At 45.4% G+C, this 20,751-nt stretch overlaps 1 protein-coding gene across 1 annotated transcript in view; it reads right to left on the bottom strand.

The window, feature by feature from the left end:
* The window catches only part of SH3BP4 (SH3 domain binding protein 4), a 58,767-nt gene that overhangs the window by 4,116 nt on the left and 33,900 nt on the right, over positions 1–20,751 (bottom strand). Inside the window, exon 4 of the mRNA XM_039494175.1 lies at positions 3,975–4,163. Within this exon, the coding sequence (XP_039350109.1) occupies positions 3,975–4,163 (189 nt within the window). The remainder of the gene's footprint in view (positions 1–3,974; positions 4,164–20,751) is intronic.

Raw genomic sequence — 20,751 nt, 5'->3', positions numbered from 1 at the left:
CCAACCCCCTGCTCAAAGCAGGACCAAACCCAACTAAATCATCCCAGCCAGGGCTTTGTCAAGCCTGACCTTAAAAACCTCTAAGGAAGGAGAACCACCTCCCTAGGTAACCCATTCCAGTGCTTCACCACTCTCCGAGTGAAGAAGTTTTTCCTAATATCCAACCTAAACCTCCCCCACTGCAACTTGAGACCATTACTCCTTGTTCTGCCATCTGGTACCACTGAGAACAGTCTAGATCCATCCTCTTTGGAACCCCCTTTCAGGTAGTTGAAAGCAGCTATCAAATCCCCCCTCATTCTTCTCTTCTGCAGACTAAACAATCCCAGTTCCCTCAGCCTCTCCTCATAAGTCATGTGCTCCAGCCCCTTAATCATTTTTATTGCCCTCTGCTGGACTCTTTCCAATTTTTCCACATCCTTCTTGTAGTGTGGGGCCCAAAACTGGACACAGTACTCCAGATGAGGCCTCACCAATGTCGAATAGAGGGGAATGATCACGTCCCTCGATCTGCTGGCAATGCCTCTACTTATACAGCCCAAAATGCCGTTAGCCTTCTTGGCAACAAGGGCACACTGTTGACTCATATCCAGCTTCTCGTCCACTGTAACCCCTAGGTCCTTTTCTGCAGAACTGCTGCCCAGCCATTCGGTCCCTAGTCTGTAACAGTGAATGGGATTCTTCCATCCTAAGTGCAGGACTCTGCACTTGGCCTTGTTGAACCTCATCAGGTTTCTTTTGGCCCAGTCCTCTAATTTGTCTAGGTCCCTCTGTAGCCTATCCCTACCCTCCAGCGTATCTACCACTCCTCCCAGTTTAGTGTCATCTGCAAACTTGCTGAGAGTGCAGTCCACGCCATCCTCCAGATCATTAGTGAAGATATTGAACAGAGAAAAAAAAACAAAAACAAAAATAATTACACACGTTCAGCTTCGATCAAGTGTTTAAATTAGGGCTGTCAAGCAATTAAAGCGATTAATCATACTGCTAATATTAGAATACCATTTAAATATTTTTTGTTGTTTTCTACATTTTCAAATATATTGATTTCAATTACAACAGATAACACAAAGTGTACAGTGCTCACTTTATATTATTACAAATATTTGTGTTATAAAAACAAAATAATTCTTCTCATACAAGTACTGCAATACAATCTCTATCATGAAAGTTGAACTTACAAATGTCGAATTATGTATATAAAAAAACTGCATTCAAAAATTAAACAATGTAAAACTTCAGCGCTTACAAAAGTCCACTCAGTCCTACTTCTTGTTCAGTCAGTCAGACAAACAAGTTTGTTTACATTTGCAGGAGATAATGCTGCTCACTTCTTGTTTACAATGTCACTTGAAAGTGAGAACAGGTGTTCGCATGGCACTTTTGTAGCCGGCATCATAAGATATTTACATGCCAGATTTGCTAAAGATTCATATGTCCCTTCATACTTCAACCACCATTCTAGAGGGCATGCGTCCATGCTAATAAGGGGTTCTGCTCAATAACAATCCAAACAGTGCAGACCGACGCATGTTCTCTTTCATCATCTGAGCCAGATGCCACCAGCAGAAGGTTGATTTTCTTTTTGGGTGGTTCATGTTCTGTAAAAGCAGCAAAGAATCTTGTGGCACCTTATAGACTAACAGACGTTTTGCAGCATGAGCTTTCGTGGGTGAATACCCACTTCGTCGGTTGCATGTTCTGTAGTTTCCACACTGGAGTGCTGCTCTTAAGATTTCTGAAAGCATGCTCCACACCTCGTCCCTCTCAGATTTTGGAAGGCACTTTGGATTCTTAAACCTTGGGTCTTAAACCACTGTAGCTATCTCACATTGGTACCTTCTTTGCGTTTTGTGAAATCTGCAGTGAAAGTGTTCTTAAAATGAACACCACGTGCTGAGTCATCATCTGAGACTGCTATAACAGGAAATATATGGCAGAATGCAAGTAAAACAGAGCAGGGGACATACAATTCTCCCCCAAGGAGTTCAGTCACAAATTTGATTAACGCGTTATTTTTTTAAATGAGCATCGTCAGCATGGAAGCATGTCCTCTGGAATGGTGGCCGAAGCATGAAGGGACGTATGAATGTTTAGCATATCTGGTACATAAATACCTTGCAATGCTAGCTACAAAAGTGCCATGCGAACGCCTGTTCTCACTTTCAGGTGACATTGTAAATAAGAAGCAGGCAACATTATGTCCCGTAAATGTAAACAAACTTGTTTGTCTGAGCGACTGGCTGAACAAGAAGTAGGACTGAGTGGACTTGTAGGCTCTAAAGTTTTGCATTGTTTTGTTTTTGAGTGCAGTTATGTAACCAAAAAAAAAATCTACATTTGTAAGTTGCACTTTCACAACAAAGAGATTGCATAAGGTATGAGATTAACAGAAAAATACTATTTCTTTTATCATTTTTACAGTGCAAATATTTCTAATAAAAATAATATAAAGCGAGCACTGTATACTTTGTATTCTGTGTTGTAATAGAAATCAATATATCTGAAAATGTAGAAAAACATCCAAAATATTTAATACATTTCAATTGGTATTCTGTTGTTTAACAGTGTGATTAAAATGGCAATTTTTTTTGAGTTAATTGCATGAGTTAACTGTGATTAATTGACAGCCCTAGTTTAACTTCAGTGAGGCTCAAGCATGCGCTTTGCTGAATCAGGGCCCAAGTCCAGATTCGGGCCGTTTGCTCATCAGCTCCTGATGCTTCATAGCAAGGCAACCCTGCTGCCACAACCCTGTAGCATAGCCAGCAACCACTGAGAACAGTGACAACTCATCTGTAGCATCTCAGGGTTGGAAGGGACCTCAGGAGGTATCTAGTCCAACCCCCTGCTCAAAGCAGGACCAAACCCAACTAAATCATCCCAGCCAGGGCTTTGTCAAGCCTGACCTTAAAAACCTCTAAGGAAGGAGATTCCACCACCTCCCTAGGTAACCCATTCCAGTGCTTCACCACCCTACTAGTGAAAAAGTTTTTCCTAATATCCAACCTAAACCTCCCCCTCTGCAACTTGAGACCATTGCTCCTTGTTCTGTCATCTGGTACCACTGAGAACAGTCTAGATCCATCCTCTTTGGAACCCCCTTTCAGGTAGTTGAAAGCAGCTATCAAATCCCCCCTCATTCTGCAGACTAAACAATCCCAGTTCCCTCAGCCTCTCCTCATAAGTCATGTGCTCCAGCCCCCTAATCATTTTTGTTGCCCTCCGCTGGACTCTCTCCAATGCCCAGCCACACTGCAAAGCTGGACCCGTGGGGAAGAGAATGACTGCTGGAGTCCTGCAGTGGTCAGATCTGAGCCCAGAGCACCGGTCCCTATTTCCCCTAACAGAACATGAACAATGAACCCCACAAGAGCCACTGGTTTGGGGAAAAACCTCAACTCAAGCCAGGGGGCAGTATCAGAGGGTGGGACAAACAGTTATTCAAACTGAAAGGGCCCCAGAATTTCAGTCAGCCATTGAGAGGTGCTACTTATTTTTAAAGGAACAGCAGAGAGATGATTGAAACTGCCCAGTGTCCAGCCCACCCCAACCCAAAACCACCCCATAAGATGTGAGTACCGAGCCTACACTGGCAGGCTCATTGCTCCACTCCCATGGAGGTAGGTGTGTGTGTCAATCACAAGCCATCAGCAGGAACACACGGATTTGTTCCCCTTTCGGAAAGGGAAAATTGGACAATTGTGAAAATGATGAAACACCCGCTCCCCCTGCAGGCAGTTTCTCAGACTCAAACATCAATGGAGCTTCTCCTCTAGGGTCCACTTTCAGGCACTCATCTCCTGATGGGAAGGAACCTTGCTCTGGCTTGCCATTGCCAAAGAAGCGCTCTTATTTGCTGACATCTCAGCCAAAAAACCCAAAAGGCAGCCGAAATCAGCCCTCAAGTGTTTGGTTCCAGACCATTGCACAACGCCAGTCACGCTTTCAGGGACTGTTAAATCTAGTCTCACCTCACTGTCCACCACTCCATTCCTGTCTCTGTGGGGGGCTTCGTAGGCATCCATCTGTTGTTTGGAGACCTTGGCTAGCTTCTCTGCCAGCTCCCTCCAACGCTGAGCCACTTCCACGGCTGTGGTCAGGAGCACAAAGTCCTGAATGAGCCTCACAACCAGCCCCTGGCAGTCCATTTTCAGCAAGGCCTGAGAGAAGATAGAGCAAACCAAGCAAAGGTCAGGTACATTCCCAGGGTTTCATCTTCTAGCAGCCACCAACAGTGTTCTCCTGGTACTCTGGCCCAGCAACCACTGAGAACAGTGACAACTCGTTACTACAATGACAGCAGCACTTCATTCTTTGCTCTCAAAGCCTGTGAGAGAAGGAAGCCAAGGCCCTCCCTACCAAAATCCAACTCAATCTCCCCTTCTCTGAAGCCCAGCAGCAAGGCAAGTCTTGCGTTCCCCTTTCTGGTTGTATGGCTGGTTAAACAACCCCATCTGTGTGCATAGGGAAATCTCTTGGATCAATCATTAACTCCCCTCCCCCATACGACAGGTGGCGAAACAGGGTCACTGGACCTGCAGGAAGAATTATCTCATTAAGTGGATAAAGCACTTTGCCTTGATTTTAGAGGTAGGGCTGGGTGTTCTAGCCAGATCTTCTAGGCAAACACACTAAATATTTAGCTCCATGCTGCAGTTTAAGCCTGTAAGAACTGAGAAAAATAGCAGCATGTAATAAAGATAATTAACTCAACATGGTCAAAATACGTTGGGGTGATAGTGACCAGACAAGAACAGAACAAGGCTTTCAATACAGAGGATACAAGGATAAATGAACCCAGGTACTTGTTAATAGCCAGAACATCTGCCAGCCCTGAGAAGGTGAGGCCTAGATCTGATGCCAATGCCACCCAGCTGCCTGGGCAGTTCAGAGATTTAGGTGGTGAAGGAAGCAGTCATTCTGCTGAGGACTCTGGCTCGTGTTACACGGCTTTTATCCTGCACACTCCAACTTTCTATTCATTAGACTCTCTCTAAACTCTTAAGAGGAGAGTTTATTGATTTAAAAGCTGCGATTTCTGCAAACCCTTCTCTGTGGTCGCTTCAACTAGGGAACCTGGAGTGGGAAGTTTTCTGCCTCTCCTACCTAGCCAATTCTTTGAACAGTAAATGACTGACATTGAATGAATCCAGAATTCCAGTGAAATTAAAGACTCACAACACCATGTGACCACACAGCCTTGTTTTGCATAGGACTGAGCAAAAAGGGATGCAACCTGCAAAAACAGACCTGCAAGTGCCAGGTAGGACTCTTACCCATGACTTTCAACTGGCCTAGGAAATTAAGGGCTTAAATAGTAATTAACAACATAGAATCACAGAATTGAGGTCACTTCCAGTCCTACGAGAGGTCATCTAGTCCAGTCACCTGCACTCATGGCAGGACTGAGTATTATCTAGACCATCCCTGATAGGTGCTTGTCTAACCTGCCCTTAAAAAGCTCCAGTGATGGAGATTCCACAACCTCCCTAGGCAATTTATTCCAGTGCTTAACTACCCTGATAGTTAGGAAGATTTTCCTAATGTCCAACCTAAACCGCCCTTGCTGCAATTTAAGCCCATTGCTTCTTGTCCTATCCTCAGTGGTTGAGAACACTTTACCTGCCTCCTCCTAACAAACTTTTACATACTTGAAAACCGTTATGTCTCCTCTCAGTCTTTTCTTCTCCAGACTAAAACAAACCCCGTTTTTTCAGTCTTCACTCATAGGTCATGTTTTCTAGACCTTTAATCATTTCTGTTGCTCTTCTCTGGATTTTCTCCAATTTGTCCACATCTTTCCTGAAATGGGGCACCCAGAACTGGACACAATACTCCAATTAAGGCATAATCAGCACAGAGTAGAGCAGAATTACTACTTCTCATGTCTTGCTTACAAAGCTCCTGCTAATATATCCCAGAATGATGTTTGTTTTTTTGCAACAGCATTACGCTATGACTCATATTTAACTTGTGGTCCACTATGACCCCCAGATCACTTTCCACAGTGCTCCTTCCTAGGCTGTAATTTCCCATTTTGTACGTGTGCAACTGATTGTTCCTTCCTAACTGGAGTACTTTGCATTTGTCCTTATTGAACATAGAAATGCCAGCCTGAATCAAACCTGTGCTCCATCTAGTCCAGCATGCTGGCTGCTAAACTGGCCAGTACCAGATGTTTCAGAGATTACGCAATAACCCATTAATGGACAATTACCTACCTATGGGGAAAATTTCATCTTCACTTCAGGCAGTTAGTGACTGATTTGTGCTCTGAAGTATAAGTTTATATCCCTTATTTACACAGGATTTAAAAAACAATTAACTGTAGATGAGAACATCCACCAGTGTCTAATCATTCTTTATCTCCTAAGCCCTTGGCCTCAGGGACATCTTGTGGCAATGAGTTCCACTGGTTGTATAAACATTCATTTCCTTTGCTCAGTTTTAAAGTTTGTTGCCTTTCAGATTCATTGGGTGCCCTCTGTTCTTGAGAGAGAAAAGGTAAGTGTCTCGAGATAGGCAGAGTGAAGGTTGCGGTTCCAGAGCTACCCAACGACACGCAGAACATGTCAAAGAACTTTAACAGGGAACATTACGGTGAATACAAACAATACAACAATCCTGGGAATGCACACAGACTGAAAGGGAGGCCAAGTGGATAAAATCCCCCAGCAACATTTTAACTTTAAACATGTTTGTATGTGAATGTGCTACAAGTGATAAAATACTCCCTCAAATTGCCAAAAGGTTTGTTTCCTTTGTACATTCAACCACCATAACACCATCCTGAGGAGGAAATCATACAGCCAACACCATAGAGAACAGCACCCTAGGAAGAGAGAAAAGCAATGTCTAGTCCCTAAGCTTTAAACTACCAAATCTCTCAGGGCAAAGTTCCCAGAGGCCCACACATTTATCACCTAAGAGAGTCTATCCTGCTCCCCTGATAATCTCCCCTCCTGCCTGCCTTTGGCACTGCCTGCCTGCCTTTTGAAATGAACGCTCTAGAAAGCAGCTATAGAGCACTTGCATTGTCTTGCTCTCTGGTAAGCAGAGGCAGAGGGAAGGAGGACTACAATCAAGTTATGGCTGTGGAATTGCGTTAGCTCTTCTAACCAGAGCTCTCAAGGTATTCCCCTATCAACAGCGGAAGTAATAAACTCTCCTGTTAAGCAAACAAGGTAAGAGATTAAGGGGTATAAAACTTTATAAGTGTTATAAACTGCTCAGATAGGAGAGTGACGAGCCACAGAAATATACTGGAGTATCTTACAGTGATGGGCCCTAACTCTGGAGCGACACTGTTGTATCAAGCCAACTGGATCAGTGCCATCATTTCCCGAGGAAGATTTAAGACCATCCTGACGGGAACCGGAACCAGTGTTTTCACCTCCCGTCCCTCTCCTGGAAACTGCCAAACAACGGTTCAAGCGCAAAGACACTGAACAAGTGTGAACTGTAGTATAGTTAACTACCAAACATGCCTATGGTCTCAGCTGTGAGAGCGCTCTCTCTGCAGAATCACCTCTGTGCAGCGACCCCTGGATGGGTCCTCTCAGGCAGCAAACACGGGACCTCGGCATCTGAAGCAAGAGTGCCCTAGTTCAAGCAGCAGCAGCTGCAAGGAGAACACCCCTCTTGCCACCCGCCCCCTCCTCAGGCACACTGCTTGTCACAGAGCTAGGGGGTGCACTCAGAGCCCAGGGTGTGTGGTGGGGGGGTGGGGGGCTCTCTTTAGAGATGTCCCCAGAGCCCCTTGCAGCAGAGGCAGCCCAGCTGCTTAGCCCTTTCAGGCTCAGCAATCCCACCATTCCAGGGCCCAAAGGCTGGATCATTACCAGTGGCTCCGACTCTCCCGCTCCTCAATGCTACAAATCAGCTAGGAAGGAAGGAAGGAAGCCTGGCTTTGCAGTGGCAAGGCTGAGTCACTAATTGCACTTGAACACAAGCATTTTGCTGTGTTTCCTAGACAATCCGAGTTAATTACACATGTACAAACACAGAAACTACCCAGTACTTAGCAAACACTGCAGCAAGCCCCTCTGATCTCTTCTCCAAGCAAGCCATGGCTGGGATGTTCAGGAGAAAAGATGCCTTGAGGAGGCAAAAGGGGGGGGGGGGGTCCTTCGTGAATTCTGTGGACTCACAAACGCACAAAACCCTGATTGTAATAAGCCTCTTATTTAAAAACTGTTTTAAGATTTGCAGCTGCAAGCAGTTTCGCAGGCATCTTAAAACAAGTACTGTAATTGTGGCTGTCCGTAACTGAATCATTTACTAATTTTCATTAATTGATCTGTAAGCACCCATGGGTGTGCACACTAGGGTATATGTGTACAAATATATAACTGGTCCCTGGCCCCAAACCAGACAGCATTTTCCCAGCCTGACTTTTAGAGAAATAAATCAATTCTATTTTGATGGCATAGTGAAAAGAGGGGACTGTTTCTTTCAATATTTCATGAATTTGGTTATTCATGAATACGGCTTTATGATGACTTCTCTGTAAATGAGTTTTTGGGTAATTCCCAGAGTCTGTGTGTCTCCTTATTTAACCCACACTGCTTGTGGCTTGCCATTAGATTTAACTATCCATTCAAATGACTAAAGCATAAAGGGTCCACAGAATCTCAGCTTTTCTGGATGTTTCAAGCCTTCATAGGCTTCATAGCCTTCCACTTTTCCAGCTGAACTAAGAGTAAACGGATGCCACCAAGTCTTAGGAGCAACTCGAAGCAATATGTATCTGAGAGGTGTGAACAGCCCCAATTCATCCCAGTGGATTAACTCTGAAACATACAGATGATGATTGGAATATCTCCATGTCGCTCATGTCACCTCTGATCATTTTAGCAGAAACACTCAGCTCAGGTACTTATGCCCCAGCCCTAGATTGCCTCCCATGGTGCTAAAACCCCAGCTGTCCCTTACCCAGGGGCAGTTTCACACCCCCCCCCCTCACTACAGTTAGGATGTTGCTATGAGTTGTAGATACAAAAAGGCACCAAAAGTGGAAAGTGTGGGGACAGAGTAAAATAGATAAAAAGTCAGCACAAATGTGCTGTTGTACTGAGGGTGCTAGTCATGCGCCCCTGATGCAAACCTGGCTGAAAGTGAAGCCAGACCAGTGCAGGAAAGTAAAGCCAATGAAGACTTAGCGTTAGCAGAAGGGGCTTGGAGTGGAGACAGAAGGGAGGATGCTGTGACAGAGAAAAGCAGCCACAATCCAAGTGGATGCGGTGATGGGTTGAGGAGAGAGAAGGGGATTATGGGACTCACCTCCCGCCCCACCTTGCCCCTTCTGCAGAATGCTGAAGTGAACGATGCAACAAGCAAAAGAACTTGATTGGTTAAAAAGGAGAAAAGAACAAGAATTCTAATGTCCAGAGTCTGTCCAGCACTAAAACCAGGCCAGGGCCCATCAGGGCTGAGCCTTGGTACTTCTTTACCCCCATGAATACGGCTGGAAATTGCCAGCCAATGAAGGCAGCTCCACCACTTCTGGGGCTGAATCCCAACAGTGCATCCAAGTGGGCTCTGCTCTCTCTACATCACCATTGTCCTCTGCCTTGGACCTCACATCGTCATTCGCATGGAGCTGTGGGAGCACAACGCCACCAGATCAGAAGGGCTGCGTTTTACACGCATTATGCATGGGGGAACAACAAGCCGTGCTGTAAGACAGTGGAGAATCAGGCCTCTGGCTCATAGGTAACCCTTGTGCTGCAGCACTACAGGGAGCTTCCTTGCTTTATTCCCTAGCACGAGGAGGGCCAAGTGGAGCCTGTTGACTGTTGCTGAGCAGGACAGAAAAGCGAGCGCCAGCGTGGCGGGTGGTCGGCAGGCGAGACTGGGCGTGAATGAGCAAGGGGCCAGAAGAGTAGAGAGTTTATAAGAGCTGAATGAAAGATTGCAGAACCACAGCACTAGCAGGTCAAGTGTGAGAGACTGGATTGAAAGAGGTGAAAAACAGGAGAGGCACCCGGGGGTTTGTCAGGGCAGGACACGTTCACAGCAGCTGAGCAATGTTTCTGATGCAGATGCACGAGGATGAAAAAGAGTCCATTAGTAACACCACGCACACACACCCCGCAAAGGCCACAATGTGGCGGGGACCATTCAGGACAGCAAGAGCAACTGCAATAATAAAAGCAAATACTGCAGATCATCTCTGGTCTTTGGACAGCTCATCCCCTTTGCTGCAAAATCACATACAATTAAATCACAGATACATTTGCTTTCAAAGCGATTACTGGTCCAGCTGGGATTAGCAGGGTCACAATAGACTTTAATCCTGAATCAGGCTTTTGCAGCTACACTTGCTGCAATACAAGATAGCAAAACACACCGATTCATCTCTTAAAACACACTCCAAATATTCTGGTTTCCACTGACATCAGGATAAATCTGCAGCCTGATCATGGCTGTACTATTATTGCCACTGCTTTAAAGCACTACATTGACAATGTTCATCAAAGTATTCATTAACCTCAGAGCTCCCTAGCATGCAGTGCAGCACACAACGGGCTTTGAGATTCAAATGATGTTTCAAAGCAGTGCCGATGAAAACACATTTAAAAAAAGACATCTAGAGACACAGTATTTGCATCCCAGCTCAGAAAGGCAGAATCCCATTTCCAATCCTCTAATCATGGAAAATAGCATCTGAGCAAAAGGGGAGTGGATTGCCCAGAGGGGAATTCAGTACAAAGCTTTGGCTGCTATTGAGCGACACGTGCACTGCACACAATGGTGTTGGCAGAATCATGCAAATCTCCCCTCACCCCCTCAGATTAATTTACTGACTCTCCTCTGCATGCAAGACTCATTTCAGTTTATGGAAAATCCATCGGTATCCCCAAAGGAGACCGCGTTGATTGCGGAGGGTGAGAAAGCCATGGGCCTGATTCTCCATCGGCTCATGCGGTCAGCGATGCAGCTGGCATCCTGCCTAGAGACTGGGAAGATGCACTTGGTGTGAGAGAAGTGATGACGTTTGCAATGCAGCTGACCAGTTGTCCTGGCTGATCCCTGCTCATGGCTCTGACACCAACTTGCTGGTGGTCATGGTGAACTCAAACCCATCCCTCGGTGCCTTCCTTTCCCCTTTTGTGAAGTGGGGTAAATGCTTCTTCCCCATTCCCCAGGGGAGTGGTAATCCTGAATGAATTAGGGTCTGCCAACTGCTCTGCCAGCCCCAGATGGAAGTAGTTATGGAAACGCAGAATATTTTTTTATTCCTAATTTTTAATCCCAATCAATTGAGATGAGCTATCGTCAGCAGGAGAAAAAAACCTTTGAAGTGATAATCGAGATGACCCATAGAAGGTGTGAGGAGAACTTAACATAGGGAAAGAGATTCAATTAGTGTAATGACCCAACCATTCCCAGTTATTTTATTAGTTAGTTAGTGACTCCCGATGCCATTGAAGTTGCAAGACACTCTAGAGGTTCGAAGCATCCTGACGCATTGGAGAACACTACTACATATTAGTCCGTGTCCCACCTTTCTGCAGTGCCATAAATAAAGGTAGCTAGCAGGGGAGGTGGTGGTGGTACAGTAATTTTCACTATTAGAAAACCCAGAACTCTAAAGGGATGCTAAAATAAAGGAGTGATCTAAAGTAAAGCTATGATGGAAAAGCTACCCACTGCCTTTGAGAACAATCCAGGAAAGGGAGGGGGACGTTACTCTGCTTTGTACACTGGATTTCTCTAAGGCCAGGAGCTCTAGCCAGACAGCTGGGATGTGAGTTCATGAACATTTCCTCCCCACCCCCAGATTAGAAACCTGCAGCCCCCTAGTGTCATGTGACACTTCTGCTCCACTCCTAGCTACTGATGTTTTGGAAATAAGTCCTTACCTAAGCAGATATTCTCAATGAGGCCATGTGTCCCATTCAGCATGCCAGACCCAAGCTTTGCAACAGGAAACCCAGCTTGAAACGGCCCCAATCCCACACCCTTTCTTTTCCTCTTGCCCCCCAGCACAGCATCCCTCCCCACTTTATAGTAGCATCACTTCACTTCTACCCTGCCCAAGCTTTCGATTTTTGGGGCACTACGGAATTTTGTATTGCACGTCCAATTGCCCTGTGGCCGAGGGCAGGGCAAAGTGATGAGTTGGAGACGAGCCAGGCTTTGCGCACTGGAGAATACATCTCTCTCTCTCCACCTTTGGACGGGGCAGAGCTGACCCTAAATTTGAGGTAGGAGGGCAATACTCCTTAGTCCACACTCCAACATACCTTGACAGTCACTAGCTGGTCCTCCCCACCCCTTTGCAGGATCTGCCAGTACTGCCCAGGCCGGACAAGGCCATTAGCTTTCCATGTCCACACTTAACTAGTGCCCTGCTGACAGAAAGCACACTCCTCACGCTGTCTGGAAGAACAGAGGTCATCTGCCGCTAAACTGTCTGCTAACTGTGGCAGGCCCCCCAGCATCAGGTACGCTGGACACACTGTGAAAGTGATTTTCACAATCAGTCAGAAGCACCGGAGGAGATTTTTTTTTTTTTTTTAAACAAAGTGTAGATTTTGGAACAGCTCTAAAGAAAAGCACGATTATAAACAATATGTCAGGACACGAGAACCTTTACCCTCTGCACAAGTAATGGGAGAACCTAAAAGCTTAGCATCAAAAGCAGCTGCCCTTTGATGCTAACAGGCAGTTCAGTCAGAGGGGGCTATTACCCCACACCTTTTATTTTGTGCATTTCACCTGGGCCAAACAGAAGTGCTGTGGCACCATTTTGCCTGACGGAGGAATATAGGTTCCTCCTGGAATTTAAACCCTAAGAACCTTGCAGCCAAAGGCACATGTGCAGCTGTTCTAGGTCCATATTAACACTGAGGAGCTTTGGAGTGAGTCCCATGTTGCTGTTCTGCAGCTTTGTGCTAATTCAGCTGACCGGGGCTGAGCCCAAGAAGTGGGTAGGATGCTGCTGCAGTGCCCTTGGGATGGGAGGTCCTGGGCAAGCTGTTCCTTTGCCTTCTCAGCTCACGCGTGTTTGATTTATTGAGAATCATCCAGGGCCTGATCTTTTCCCGGCGGAACAATTCCCACCAACGTTAGTGTGTGAATTGCATCAGGCTCCTTAATTCTCAGTTGGGTCTTGCCTCCACCCTGGCCCCTATATGACGCTATCAGCATATAGGGGACTCAGCTGGTCAGGAGAGAATTCCCCCAGCATGAACCTAGTAGGGCCACATGCGTGACCCAGGGAGAAAGCCTGGTAACACCCAGCATTATGGCAACCTGCTCAAACTTACACCACAGCTGTTTTGGCCCTGCACCAGCCCAGAATGCAGGTGGTGCAAAGGAGGCACGAGGCCACCTTTAGCTCTCTGCTACTCCAAAGCTGCATGTCTCAGGAGGCGCTGCATAAGGTGTGCACTTACTTTGTCCCTAGAACATAACTGTTACTCTGAGGACATCAACAGTGCCAGAACCTGTTTCCAGAGGCCTGAGTTCAACAACAACTCCTCCTCCTCAAACAGCCTGATTTAATGGGTTGGAAAATTCATTTTTGTACAAACCTCAGTACTGGGCCAACCATCGTACTGTGCATGAGAAGTTATAACATGCTGTGATTTTCTTCTCTTCTAGCATAACTAGTCACACCCTGAAATACTGAATGTCAGGAAAGCAATATATTGCTAGAAAGGGCTAGAATTATAAAAACACTAGTAATTCCAAAGGGAAGTCATTATCTCAAAGATACAACAACTCTGAAGAACCTGGCCGTATAGTTACTGCTTAGTGAATCCACTAGAGTTTCACTTCATTGCTCCTTCTAGCAGCAACAGCTCGTAGGACATGCTGAGCTACTGGGCAAAATGGTAAGAAGCAGATAAGTGCCTACATCACTTTGAAAAAATGCTATTTCGGAAAGCGTTACTCATTCTCTAACCGAGGCTTGGCGTGGACTGTGAGTACATACGAGGCCTCTGAACTAGGAGCACGCTGGGCATCTTAAAACCGAAGGAGAACAAGAACTGCTACTGTTCTGAACCAATGGAACACGTGTGATCATCTAGCCTGAGCTCCTGCATAATACAGGCCAGAGAACTCCCCCAGAATAATTCCTTATGGAACTAGAGCCGAGATTTCTTAGAACAGCCAATCTTGATTTAAAAATAGCTAGTGAAGGAGAATCTACCACAACACTTGGTAAATTCTTTCAGTGGTTAACGACGCTCCCTGTTAAAAATGTACCCCTTATTTCCAGTCTGAATTTGTCTGGCTTCAGCTTCCAGCCATTGGGTCATGTTAGACCTTTCTCTTCTAGGTCCATTGATGAATATTTTCCCCCAAGCAGGTATTTATAGACTAATCAAGTCAACCATTAACTTTCTCAAGCTAAATAGACCGACCACCTTGAGTCCATCACTATAAGGCATGGTTTCTAAAACGTCCCTCATTTTTGTGGCTCTGCCACAAGAATGATAAAATGTATCATTCATAACATCCAATTTATTAACCTCCTTCTTGAACTGTGAACACCAAAACTGGACACATGATTCCAGCAGCACCATTCCCAGATACAGAGAGAAAAAAAATATCTCCACCCTTACTCAAGATTCCTGTTTGTGCATCCAAGGATTGCACTAGCCCTTTTGACCATCGCATCGCACTGGGAGCGCATATTCAACTGATTATTCACCATGACCCCAGAGTCCTTCCTTCCCAGGAGTTCCCCATCTTGTAAATACAGCCTACATGCTGTTCCTAGATGCATCCATTTGCATTTGGGTGTATTAAAAACGCATTGTTTGCTTGAGCCCAGCTTAGCAAGTGATCCAGATGACTCTGAATCAGCGACCTCTTCTCTTCATTATTTACCACTCCCCCGGTCTGCGTCACCTGCCAACTTTACCACTCATCGTTTTGAGAAGTACTTCCATTCCAAACTATTTGTAGGTAATTAGCTTTGCACACTGCTCCTTCACTTTGGGAAAGTAATTTTTCTTGACTTTAAGATTACAGAAGCCTGTATTTATTGTTTTTCCAAACCGAAAACCAATTTGGAAATGAAATGGTGAGATCAGAGTTTAATCCATGGGGTTCTTCTTGAGAGCAGATACTGGACAAAAAAGAAAGATCATATCAATGGATACAAGAGAAATCACCACCTTTTAAATTTTAATAAAATATTACCCTTGAATTCTCATGCCTTGAGTCTTTCCTTAGATCAAGCCAAATCATAATTGCTCTGGAAGCACAGGAGGATTATACATCTAAAACTGATTTCTGAAGAAGTATCCACTTGCTCCAGGACGCGAGCCCATCTTTTATCAAGAGGATCTTTCACAGTCAAAAACCTTAAGTGGACTAAAGCCTTCAATGTAGAAGGCTGGGGTTGGTGCTAGCGACTCAAAAGATTTAAGACTCTTTGGGAGCAGTAGGTTTTTGGTAACTAGCAAGTCTCACTGTTATTTCATTATCTTGTGACTACTCAGACAGAGAGAGCGTTTTCATGCTTTCCTTCTCATTTAGGTGAGGCACAGCAGCAACAAGACCTACAAGCCATCTGTGCCCTTTAGAGCCAAAGACAAAGAGTCCAAAGTAAAACCCATTTAACTACTACAGTTCTTCACGGCAATAAAACAAACTAAAAGAGCTCCTGAAGCATTTAAGAAGATGAGTAAATATTTAATTTTGGTCTTATAAAGAGTCCGTTTACATCCATTAAACAGAACTACACACACTGAAACACGCTGTTTCTAAGACAAAACCATAACCACCGTCTTAACCCCTTAGAGAACTTTCTATCTTCCCACCTCCACTCTCACACAACTTCCCCAGTAAGCAAAGTCATGCAGCACCTCCTAATGTCACCAAATCCAGGGAGGAACACACAGTCCAGGGCCAAACTCCCCTGCCATGAGGATGTCTTGCCACCAGCTCTGTCTCATTTATAGCAAGAGGGGCTGTTCGCTGGAGCAACTCAGATGATCCAAAGTGCCCCAGTAGCACACTGGAAAAGATGCAATCTTTGAGGTATCCAAAGTATTTAGGACTTTCAAAGTCAAGTCAGCATCTTATACTTCACCTGGAAATGCACTAGCCAGCACAGATCACAGCAGCAGCAAAAACTCTACTCAGTTTACCACTCAGGTTATGTTTTCATAGAATATCAGGGTTGGAAGGGACCTCAGAAGGTCATCTAGTTCAACCCCCTGCTCAAAGCAGGACCAATTTCCCTGCATTAGCCTGGGCTATTACGCCCCTAACTCCCCACCCCTCTGTCCACACACAAAACCCTTTCACCCGAGTTTGGTGGTGCTTGAAACTTGGGCTAGCTGGCCTGGCTGGAGCGTGGAGCTCAGGTGCCACTAACACTCTGATTAGTAACGCGGCCACATTGTAATGAGGACGCAGACTAAGTCGCTCAGTGCCGATAGTCCTCGAATGCCTTCCCACAATTCCCCCACAAGGCCAGAAGGACAGACACATGCTCCACAATTCAACGGGAGGTGGGAAGAGGAATCAGAGCAGCACAGCTGACTGCAGTACAAAGAACCATGGAATATGTCCCCAGAAGTCCTAGCAATGCACCCGGGGAACGCAGCACCAGTGAGAAGGACACAGTAACTCAGGTGGGGCCTTGCAGTGTGGCTGCTCACATCCAGGCTACGCTAACCCGGTGGCCCAGACTGTGGTGCCCATTGCCCAGGTAAGCTTGTCTGGGAACGCAGACCTTTAGCCAGAGTGGTTTTTGCAGAGCTCAGGTGTTGGGTGACTTTTTAAGTCCTGTTTACTTCGAGCTGGATCTGTGTAACCAGAAAGCTCCAGCCAAAATTTTCAGCAGATTAGTGATTCTGGGTCCTTCAGTTTTTGGATGCCTGATTTTTCAGGGTGTGCTGACCGAGCACCAGCTCAAGGTGCCTCCACCTGGGACCCAAAAGCTACTAGCCGTCACTTTTCAACATTTAGAGTTCAGTCTTCTACAGCTGGGATAACAGCAGGTAATGGACTCTCTGAGCTATAAACCCTTTTAGTGGTTCTGAACTCTTAACATTACACAAGACTGTTCCGATCTCTCCCACCACCCTGCTAATTGGGTTCCTGGCTTTGTTTTGTATGCTCCTTTGCATGTGTGAGCATGCGTGCACAGTTCACAGGGATCAGGAAACTTCTATGTAACTTTAACAATTATTTTTAAAAAACCCACCACCGTACTGGCGAGGGTTGGACGACCCTACTCTAAGTGAATTGCCTTTGTAACATCCCACATTTTGGATCAGGATTTTAATAAGGCTGCATTCAAAAAGCAAGACAAATCGGATTATTTTTTAGAGGAAGCTCAGTAACTCTCCAAGAGTCAGGAGATTCTGGTACCCCCAGGAAATAAGTAAAGGGAAAAATACAGCTGCTGAACATCTGTGAGGGCCAACAATGAGGAACAGAATTTGGCCTGTAGGAAAGAACTGATTGCAAGTATATCCCTGTAAGATTGCAGAAATGTGGGAGCCCATGGATTTTTTCAAACCCTTTCTCTTCCATTGTTAAATGCTCATTTGCCTGAAAATCTCACCCCCAATTTTGAATGAAGAGTTCCCTTGGCAGGAAAGGTGTGGGGGGGACCCAAAATCTGTTTTTGCTTTTGAAGCAGAAGAGACTCTGGGAGAGCTCTGGGGAACGGTCATGATCACCAGACAGCGCTGAAGCTAGGAATGGGTTAAACTGGCCTCTCTGTGGGAAACAGGTTCATCTTGGCGTCCTTCCATCCTACATCTGTTCCCTTTGGATTAGTGCTTATATCTCACAGTACTGCCCCCCGCCTCACGATATTTCTCTTTTCAGCTATAAAAATAGCTCATGGCCCTTGAGTAGCCTGCCCCATTTGGCTTTCCGCATCAAGGATTCTGTCTGAATTCCTTTCTACCTGTCCCTTTCTTAAAGCAGAATTTGTGCTTTTGTTCTTTTATTAAACACAAGGTTTTTTGGGGTTTTTTTGGAAGCATCCATACCCTTTTCCTTTTGAGCAGAGGCCTACTCAGCAAGAACTCTTCTTCAGCGTTGCTTTTCCTTTGAGTAAGAACTTGTGCTTTGAAGCTTTTCAATGATCTCTTGAGACACTTCAGCATTTGGGTTGCCATTTTCCATTCCTATCAATGCCCTTCTGTACAAAGGTGACTGGAACTTCATGTTCCAGTCACAGGCCCATTCCCACAGGCTCAAGCAAGATTGCTGCCTGCACTTAAAGACACAAATGGAGGAATGCCACAAGCAGGTATTAGGAGGATCCTTTCTCTGGTGGATGGCAATTTAAACTGTCTAAACAGACAGTCAGGTAGAAGGCAGATGGAGTAGCCTGCCGTGGCAGATTTTTAAGAGCAGGTTAGACAAACACCTGTCAGGGATGGTCTAGACAATACTTAGCCCTACCTTGAGTGCAGGGGGCTGGACTAGAGACTTCTCAAGGTCCCTTCTAGTCCTACGATTCTGTGATATACAAAAATAAAGTAGCACCTGTACTCAAAGTAACAAAAAACTGACATATGAAGCAAAGGGAAGTAAGGCCTGTCAGTCTCTTGGGAAGCACAGAGAGGAAGTGCAGGGGCAGAATATTCTCTCATTGACTAGAGAAGAACAAGCCATACATGGTTGGGAGCAGAGATGGGGGCAAGATTACACCAGGTGTGTGCATGAATGAGAATCCTAGCCTATGTAAAACCCTTCCCCCTACTCCTCTTCATTCTCATTCACCTCCCTGCTGAGGCGAACGTTTCCATGTCAGTAGTAACAGACTGACATTTTGCTACTTCTGCGTAGTTAGGGGTGTTAGGAATCGCACAACTGAGCGAGGAGGCTGGGCTCAAAACGCCCCCTGGCTCAAGTGGACAATAAACACTCTTGAAAACGCCCGTTGACAACAGATCTGAGCTAGTTCCTAGGCAAAGCCTCTTCACGTTCACTCCACAGCCTGCATCTCTGCTAGACTTCATAAGTTATCAAAAGCAGAAGGGGATGCTACAGCTTTAAGACACTTCAGCTAAAAATGTCACTCCTGTCTGTCAGATATCTTCATCCACGGAGCAGAGGGATGCGCCTGGCAGCTCTCTGTCACCCTAACAGAGCAGCAGCGCTGGAATGGTGTGGCAGGAAAGAAAGAAAACTTGAAAACCTGATTCCCGGCCTTCCCCCACCTCCATGCACCACAATATATAACCCTGTGCTGGAGTCAAGAACCCAGCATCTGTCTTGGACCTCAACCTAGCCTCAATCCTCTCCCCCACCCACTCAGCATTTGTCATCCTTGCTTTGGCCTTGTTTAAGCCTAAAATTTTCTTTTTAATATAATTTCTTGTCCACCTGCTGCTTCTCTTCCTATTGGCTGGCTTCTGTACAGACTCTGCATGGCTGCTAGTTTAAACTATGGGATCTTAGCTATCAAAAGTTAATACTGCAGATTGTCGGATGATTTACAAAGGATCAAAGTGACAATTTAAATATGTCTAAACCAATCTGTCACAGCAAGCTCTAGTTCGACAGCACTATATATTTTTTTAGTTTCCCTCAATCAATTATATGAGCAACTTTCACTGTGAAGTTACAACAGACACCATACCTGAATTTGAGGAGATCTTGACTGAGCTTTTCAAAGCAATCCAGGAGATTTAGATACATTAGACTTAATAGCTGATGTTTCAAAATGCTCTAGACCAGTGGTTCTCAAAGCTGGTCCGCCACTTGTTCAGGGAAAGCCCCTGGCGGGCCAGGCCGCTTTGTTTACCTGCCATGTCTACAGGTTCGGCCGATCACAGCTCCCACGGGCCGCAGTTCGCCGCTCCAGGCCCTTCCCGCAGCCCCCATTGGCCTGGCCAGTGGGAGCCGCGATCGGCCGAACCTGCAGATGCAGCAGGTAAACAAACCAGCCCGGCCTGCCAAGGGCTTTCCCTGAACAAGCGGCAGACCAGCTTTGAGAACCACTGCTCTAGACTGCTTTGAAAAGTTCAACCCTAATTTTATGATTATTTATTCACTTTTAATTAGTTCATTAGGCAGCTCCTATGATCATGTGAATTCCAGTGAAACTCAAAGGGCTCCATCACTTTCTCTTTGGGGTCCAATATTTTCCCATTCTCCATAGTGATATCAGATGTTGGTAGGAGTTTTGAAAAGGGCTTTTTAAATTCTGCTGAGGTATCAGAGGGAATAGTCACAAATGAATCCCTGAACACGCTAGATTGGGGAGCCATTACTCAACTACATCCTTTCTTCATGATAATGAACACAGCTTACACCTAATCCTCAACATTCACCACTCCTATTAAATGACAAAGATGTGAGTTATTACATATTTCGACCCATTTTATCTATGAATAATTTAGTTCCCAGGCCTGAAACCACCAAGAGAAGCTTTTGCTATTCAATAGTTAAGTTTCCATTTAAAAAATGTGATTCTCACAAAAGCAGATAACTAAGCAACAGAGAGACACCATTTCAAGAACGAGGAGTGCTGCAAAACTGGTCTAAAATACAAGCCCTGAAAGTCTTTGGCTTGTTTCCTGTGAACCACACAGAGATCCGCTCTGCAACAGCAAATTTTCAGTGAGATTTTCTAAGGGCAACTAAGCAAGAATCACAGGATTCAAGTTTCCCCTGAATGTAAACAGAAGTTTATTAGAATATTGCTGGTTAAGCCATATTTTTAGATATTCTGTATGAGTACAGACTAACACGGCTACCCTTCTGATACTGTATGAGTACTCCATTCGTCAGGATAAGCCATGT

Source organism: Mauremys reevesii, linkage group 11 (assembly GCF_016161935.1).
Source record: "Mauremys reevesii isolate NIE-2019 linkage group 11, ASM1616193v1, whole genome shotgun sequence".
In the NCBI taxonomy this organism is placed as follows: domain Eukaryota; kingdom Metazoa; phylum Chordata; order Testudines; family Geoemydidae; genus Mauremys; species Mauremys reevesii.
The sequence above is the reverse complement of the archived record's forward strand: the minus strand, read 5'-3'. Positions and strand labels throughout refer to the sequence as shown.